The sequence below is a fragment of the Phragmites australis genome, chromosome 5, assembly GCF_958298935.1.
Source record: "Phragmites australis chromosome 5, lpPhrAust1.1, whole genome shotgun sequence".
NCBI lineage: Eukaryota > Viridiplantae > Streptophyta > Magnoliopsida > Poales > Poaceae > Phragmites > Phragmites australis.
In genome coordinates this window covers 15,833,622-15,841,639 of record NC_084925.1, presented here as the reverse complement: position 1 = coordinate 15,841,639, position 8,018 = coordinate 15,833,622, and the positions used below count along the sequence as shown (strand labels likewise).

The 8,018-nt window shown below is 41.2% G+C and overlaps 1 protein-coding gene across 1 annotated transcript; it reads left to right on the top strand.

Moving 5' to 3' along the window:
• Positions 1-2,933: 2,933 nt before the first annotated feature.
• LOC133918847 (uncharacterized) lies at positions 2,934-3,778 on the top strand. The gene has a single exon (XM_062362925.1). The coding sequence runs from the start codon at positions 3,028-3,030 to the stop codon at positions 3,571-3,573; it is 546 nt and encodes a 181-aa protein (XP_062218909.1). The 5' UTR covers positions 2,934-3,027; the 3' UTR covers positions 3,574-3,778.
• Positions 3,779-8,018: the final 4,240 nt, after the last annotated feature.

Here is an 8,018-nt window from a genome sequence, read left to right as displayed (position 1 = left end):
CATGAAATGCATATGAAAAATAGTCCAAATGCCATGAAAATGTGCAAGGAGGTAGTGTACTGTGCAAGCACATGATGTAATAAGAATCATAGAATTTAAAGTGCACATGCTAATGGTATGAAGAAAACAATAGGGTGCTGTCCAAAAGGACTAAATAAAATAAAAGACACGTATTAAAACAAAGTTGACGTTAAGAAAACAGCTAGAATGACATTCATTATTTTTAATGTGTATTGGTACACTAATAAATATTTTTATAAGTGGTATCACCTCTAAATTATTTTTAATCTTTTTTTACAATTTTTAGAAGCTAATAATGTGAGATCAACAAATGTTAAAACAATGGGCCAAACTATTCTAACATGCTGGCCAATATTTTTTTCCTAAAAGCAATCTATCTTAAAAGATTAACAGAACTAGATTCACTAATCTTAGACATTCCAGGAATTTAGGGTGAATTAAAAAATTTAAAGCACATTAAATTCACTACAAAAATTAATTTACATTTTTCATGAGCACCAGTATTTTTATACTGTATTATAAGACCATACAAGGTTAAAAAATGTGGTTTCACATTTTTTAGGAGCTATATTTATTTTCCTATGTATTTCACAATGTTCAGCTGATTTAATAGTTTATTAAAAAAATTGATTTCGCTCTTTCCTGGAATAAACCAATAACTAAATAGCCTAAGAACGTTTCCTATTCAGATCCCTAGCCTTTGTGATGATAGTGGGGCCAGGGCCCATGTTTACCAGGTCTACACCTTTGACGGGGTCAACCGAGCTTGAACAGCCATGGCAGCGGCATTGACCTTCGCAGGCGGTGAGCGGCTGCGGGGCTTGGTCGGAGGAAAGTCTAGGGAGCTGCAGCATGGAGCAGAGAGTTGGTTTGAAGCAGCTGTGGCAACATGCAGTGGCTGGGTTGCGCCTAGTGGCATCAATGGTGGCGGCGACGCACAGTTGTGTGTGGCATAGAGAGATAAGGAGGCTGCGGGGAGTAGAGCTGGGACTTTGGGCTGTGCTTTAAGGGCCGGCCCAAGCCTGGCACAGCCCGGTCCAGCCTAAGTTCGACCCGGCACGAGCACTAATGAGCCGAGCTGACCCGGCCTGATTTATGGCCTGGGCTGGGCCTTGATATGGGGACCAATGGGCGATTCGGCCCGGTACAAAAAATGGGTCGGGCCTGGGCCAGCTCGGTACGAAAAAAGCCCGAGGCACGGTGGCCCAGTTCGTCATATACAATCTGCAAGCTGAGTTGTGATATGGTGATGTCAAATAAAAGAAAGAAAATTGGCTCTGCTCGGTCACATCTCTTAGGCCATTTTCCTGCATGTCAGAAGAAAATGGTCATGGACTCATGATGTACTGAACATTGAGGCAAATGAGAATATGCAAGGTTCAGTACCATGGATTTGAATTAGAGGCTGTAAGTTAAGAAGCTAAACAGTTTATGATTATACACATCCCTGCAGGATCAAGAATTGTGGTGATTTACAACACGAGCACATGAATCTCTCAACCAAACTTCACAAGCAAGCAGTACTACTAAGCTACAAGCAAACGTGAGATTAGGAATACAAGGCATACAACCAGGTGAGCTAGTGAGCATATGCCGGCGCGCCCTCACGCGCCCTCCAGTGCGGTGGAATGTGGCGGTGCTGGGCCCGTGCAAGCCTGGCTTGACGAGGCCCATCGTGCATCCGTGCAGGGTCTGAGCCTAGCTGAAGGTGGCTTGGGCCAGCCCGGCCCGGCCCGAACAGTTTCTCGGGCCATCCTAGCACGGCCCAGAAGGCTCGAGGCCCAAAGGGGCCGGGTCGGGCCAGCCCGACCCGACCTGGCCCAAGTCCCACCTCTAGCGGGGAGGTAGCTTAAGGGGTCAGGGAGATTCACCTTCACGTGCTAAAGGTCTTCGCAGTTCTCGTCGGAGTGGAGGAGGGCTGGATGAGGTGGTCAGTCGAGAGGTCCTCGGCAGCGGCAATGGAGACTGGCGGCAAGGAAAGCTCCAAATCCGGTCTGTGCAGCAAGGTATACAAGCCCAGAACAGGTCAAGAAGATGCACAAGATCGAGTAGAAGACATGCCCTAGAGGAATCAAGCTGAAACTTACCAACGGGGATGGATTCGGGTGGATGCTCGGAGAGGAAAAACGTGAGGGAGGAGGGAGCATCTGCTGTCTGCCTGGCCGAGTGAAGTAGTGAGGGAGAGAGGAGAGAGATGAGGCAATGGAGGCTAGGTAGAGAAGGTCATGGCGGCTCCTTTGAGGTGGATCGCTTGTTTGTGGCTGGGAGAGGTACGAGGCTACTGCTGCTTCTGTGTGCTAAGCCGAGTGAGAGAGGGTAGCAGAGAGAGGGTCAGCCAAATCCGGATCCTTTGACTTCAGGGGCATGAAGTCACGAGAGAACAGTAAATTGTGAGTAGGTAAATAGTTTTTTTGACATCAATTACTGTAGCAAAGTACTGTAGTAACGGTTCCGTTATTTTACTGTACCGATTACTGTTCCCATTGCACTGTAGCAGAGCATCTGTTCTATCCATCCACGATCCAACAGTCTATGGAGATTTGAAGTCACCTAACTTCACCCGTCGGTGAAGTGAGAGGATTCGATTCCAGGTCAGCCATGTCTACTTTACCTTTGGTCCACCATCCATTTCTGTAATGCTAGCGAATAGATAATTAAAAGTTCAATACATGTAAGATGCCATCCTAGATAAATAAATGAAGTTGGTGGATGAATAGAATAGCTCATCACATGAATATGATCTAGGCTCATTCCTTAAACAATTTTACAAATTAAAATATTAACGTTAAATATATGGTTTGAAAGGGAAGTTGTTATTAAAGTTGTTCAAAGTGGATCAAATACACGAATACAAAGTGAAATTTACCTGTTCTTTTTAACGCACTACTACTAGCACGCGTCGTCCGGGCGTCCGGCTATCACCTGTTGAGATCTAAGGACCCCGAAAAGCCCCCAAATTCCCAAACCCCAGTCAGACTCGTCTTTCCTCTCCCCGCCCGACCCGCGATGCCCCCCAGATCGGACCACGCTGCAGGCAGCGCGACCGCAGCCGCGGCGGCCGCCCAGACTCAGGGATCCGACTTCGACTCGATCGACCCCCTCTTCCACGTCCTCCGCGTGCTCCCCTTCTCCTTCCTCCGGCCGCCGCGCACCCGCCTGAGGCTGCCGTCCAACCTGGTGCTCCCCTCCCCGATAACCGTCTTCTCCCTCATCCTCCTCACCTACTTCGCCGTCGTCTCTGGCCTCGTCTACGATGTCATCGTCGAGCCCCCCGGCATCGGCAGCGCGCAAGACCCCGCCACCGGCGCCGTCCGCCCCGTCGTCTTCCTGCCGGGACGCGTCAACGGGCAGTACATCATCGAGGGACTCTCCTCCGGGTTCATGTTCCTCCTTGGCGGCGTCGGCATCATCCTCCTCGACCTCGCCGTCGACCGCACCAGGCCCCGGAGCCTCCGCGTCTCCTTCGGCGGCGCCGGTGCAGTTGCCGTCGTCATCGCCTACGCCATGGCCATGCTGTTCATCCGCATCAAGATCCCCGGCTACCTATGGTGATTGGTGAGGTTGATAAATCTTACCGGTTACCAGATCCGTTGCAAGATCTCTCTACATCCAGATAGATCTGCTTGCTGTGGTTGATGGAACTAGCGTACTACTCTTTTAATTATGTTAATGTTATCACAGGTGCTGTATGATATAGACTCTAAGTTTCTGGCTGAGAATTATCATTTTGAAATGGTGCCGAACATGGTTTTTCTCAGTATTGTTATTCAGTGATTGCATGGGAATCAAATTTCTACTAAGTAGATCTATTTGCTGTAGTTGATTGAACTACCGTTTTTTTTCTTCGACTAAGTAGCGGTTATGAGTTATCTCCATTGTATTTTTCTTGGAGATATATTTGTGATTGGAAGAATCAAGAATGAAAGGATGAGGGTTCAGAATGTGAGTGAGATGAATTTTTTGGTTAAAATACAGGTATTAGATATGTTACTGTATGATATTGGACCCTATAGATTGTTTGTTGGAAATTTTTTCTCTTCAAGTGTTGCAATGTTTTCATGATATGTTGGTGACTATGAATCTATGATAAAACTACGATAACATACTTCAAAATCTCTTTGTTTTGCATAATATATTGTATATTCAGTAAATTATTGGAGCATTACTTTTTAGATGTTTCCATTTTGAATATTTGAAATTGGGTTCATGTGGGGCTAATACCTCTTTTACTGGTTAGTGACTATGCAAATATACCGTAGTTCATGTTCACACGTTGTTTCACAGTTCTTGTAATTAGCCTTTTAGTTTGTGGATCTGACCTACCTTTATCGTATAATTGGTTAAGCTAATATGACATTTGTTCTGTGTTTAAATGCGGTGACTTGCTTCTAGATTAGGCCAGATTATTGTCACTATCATACGATTAGGCGTTTACCATAGCAAATCTAATATAGGACCAAATGTGTTGTTGATTTCTGGTTCAAATCTCAAGGGTCACATCCACTAAATAAAATTAAGACCGATGGAGAGCTGGTTTTCTTGGGGTCCGTATATGATCTTTTTTCGGGGTTGCTTCATGGGCCAAATATTCTCAGGGACCTTGGAGTGCCTATGAATTTAGTTTAATTCTTTTGAATAGTAGCGATTATTCTGCATTTGTTCATGAGTATGTGAACAATCCCGTGCAATGTGAAGTTATTGAATGTAAATAATCCCAATTTGTGTAAAGTTATAGAATGTAAATTCTGTTATCAGCAGTTCAGCACTCAGCAGAATGATGCTGTAGGACATTTTAATAAGCATTTGTGACAAGAAAGATTGAACCTTGACAAAATCACTTAGTATATACTTGTAGTGGAGCTTTGACTCTTATTTATACTACAATATTTAATAGGAAATCAATTGATTATAAAACTTTTGTAGAGAATATTTGGTTTTCGTTGAATGAATGGGACCTAGGTTTTCCACCTGTGTAAAAATATTTAGAGAAGAGGTGAAATATACAAGTGGATGTGAACAAAGAAAAAAAAAAGAAACAAGAAATGGGACATTGTGGAAATAGAGAAGTCGCTGCCTCAAGAAGATACTAATAGCATTGCATAAATAATCCCCAAATTCTGTACAATCTACTTCTATCCTTTCCATGTCGTGCTTATTGTTTTTCTTCAATAAATTTGTGCTACCATATTCAAATCACTGTGGTGATTACAAGGATTTTTTTTTTTGGGTCTTGAGAACTGCTCCAATTCTAACATCATTGCATCCTAGGTATGCTTGTGGTTCGTTAGTTGAATAAGGCTACCTGGTCGTACAAGTTTTTGTTTGGCTAATGAAATGTAATGAATGATCTTCTAAAACTGAGTAATTCCACAAGGAGGAAAATTCCTGCGAAACTTGTCATACAATTTTTTGTTGTTGTTGTATTTGTTTGTAGCTGCAGAGGGAAATCACATCTTTTATATGTAATTCTGTATCATATTTTACCCCAATTCCAGGCATATTTATCCCACTTCCAGGGGAACATTTGTATCAACATTTCGATCTGTTAACCTAATAATGCATGATATTTTATTGTGAGATTGAAAATACAGTTTTGTTTGGCATAAGCCATTAGCCTTACTTGAATAGACGTTGTAATATAGTACCCTAATCAACTTAAAGGGAAGAGTTGAGTTCTCCCTATTGTCTTGATTTAAATGAGGGAATGTGTTAGAATGTGTTTGTATGGTATGGAGATACTTGCAGTATTTTTGAGATGTGGGCATCTGGCTTTTGAGCATGAATTTTGTTTTAAAGTCAGTCGTAACATACTAACGTGGTGCTGTCCTGGTACAAGCATGGTATCTTGTCATGATGTAAACACTTGGATTTGCAAGAAATGAATGAGGTTTTAACCTGCATTCTGTGTAGAATGTTGAGCAGAATGGAGGACATGAAATAGGGCATATTTTAGAATATTTTTCTGGCATGGAAGCTTGGAAAGTTCGGGATTAAATTTATGTTTGGATTTGTTAAAGCATAGCATGATATTGTCCCGAGGGACAAGTGTGGCTATTAGCACATTCTTGTCTTGAGTTGTTAAAATAACAAAAACGGAAACTGGTGTACCGTGCTCTCTATGGAATGTTGTTTAATATGAAATGATATAATAAAACGATGCTGACCTTAGGGGTTAGTGTGGTTAGTTAAATTCATAATCGGGTGTGGAAAATTCGTGCTTATGATGCTGAATGTTTGGAGGTAGATGTTCTGTTATGTTTTCCTGACAAATGATATGGATAGAGGTGCTTTTATTATTTGCACCTGAATGTAGACGTCTTTGTTGTTATCTGAGTTATATCATTTTTTTGTAAGTATTGCACTTATTTTTGAGTCTGAGGTTGTTAGTAAACTTGTATGGCTTATGCTTGCAAGAAAAGTATTCATGGTATGTGGGGGGAAAATAAGCATCCATCCCCGAACTTTTTTTTGGGGGGGGGGGGGGGGGTGGGCGCTGGGATATGGGTCGTACTTAACTATATTTTATAAACTGCTAAATACTTTTCTGTCAAGCGACTGGGAGAGACAATTAATTGACGAAAATTCTGGAAAGGTTCGAAGCGTTTGTAAGTGTGGTTAGAGGGTATACACCATCATGATTTGTGATAGCTTGAAGCATTTTTCTCATATAACAACATCAGCGGATTTCTAAATTTTTTTGAAGGGGCACCAAATTTAAGCACGGATTGTTCCGACTATTGCTTCTCTAATGCCCCTGATGTTCTATCTAATTGTTTTTATTCGAGAATTTTGACGTTACACATGAGAATTAGAGGTGACAGCGGAAAGGGTTCGAACCTGAATCTAGCCCAGTTCTGCCCGCGGCCCCATGTAAAATAAGGCCCAGCCCAATTCGAGGAAGAGGGCTGTGTTCTTGCGTAGTCGCGCCATTGCGGCCCCTCCATCCATTTCGAGATTTCGTCTAGTAGCAAAGTCAGGGCGTGGGAGTGGAAGACGGAGACGAACCAAACGGCACGCTGGAGATAAACGACCGTGTGTGTGACTACTCAGATATTAATTTGTAGCCCTACAACCCAGCTGCGTCTCGGCAACGTAGTACTAGTTCGTGTGGATAGGATGATGTAATGGCCAATATTGTCAGCTATCCAGACCAGATCAAAACACATTTTTTTTTTCTTTTATCGGGATCAAAACGCAATTTTTTTTCTGTTATCGGGTTCAAAACACAACTTTGTTATGGATATATGGCCATATGGCATTAACGCAAGCGCATTGCAAGCAGGGTATACAAATCATTTAAAACCGCTTGGAAATTCGTGAATATCAGCCAATTCGGTTCGCACCATATTTAAAAATTGACCTGTTTCGAATTTGAATTCAAAAAGTTTCAAAAAATTAAAAATCACAAAATATTCTAAAAATACTAAGATAATTATAAGACCTTTTGTGAATTTTATTTTAAAAAATAATGTCATTTGTATTATATTTCAGGAGAGAAAGTTTGAAAAAAAAAGAAAAATATTGAAATAGGTCGTATGAATATGATGATTTGGCCCATCATGTTAAGGAAAATCTTAACATGCAAACACATATTTTCTTTATGTAGGGTGTATCTTAACAGGATCTTTAAAATTGGCTTCAGTTTAATGTAGAATTTTAGTATTTCTCCATAATTTTTACAAAGTTCACAAACATAAAGTTAACATGTTAAGAAATTGTAAGTAACTTTTTCATGTCTACTATTATTTTTCCTATATAAAGTATAGTATAAGTAAACTAATAAAAGTAGTTTCATTAATCTTGAGATGTGATGAGTTAGTTCTGAATTAATCTAGCTTCAACACATTTACATAATTATACATGTTACAATAACTATTTCATGAGTTCATGTATTTTTACAAGAGATAGAATCATGTAAGAAGACTAACAAAATTGGTTTCATGATTTTTTTTTATCAGCAAAGAATTAACTATACATTTAACTAGGTTTAGCAATTA

Coding starts and splice junctions, on each gene's coding strand:
- LOC133918847 (XM_062362925.1), top strand. CDS start 3,028: ATGCCCCCCAGATCGGACCACGCTGCAGGCAGCGCGACCGCAGCCGCG.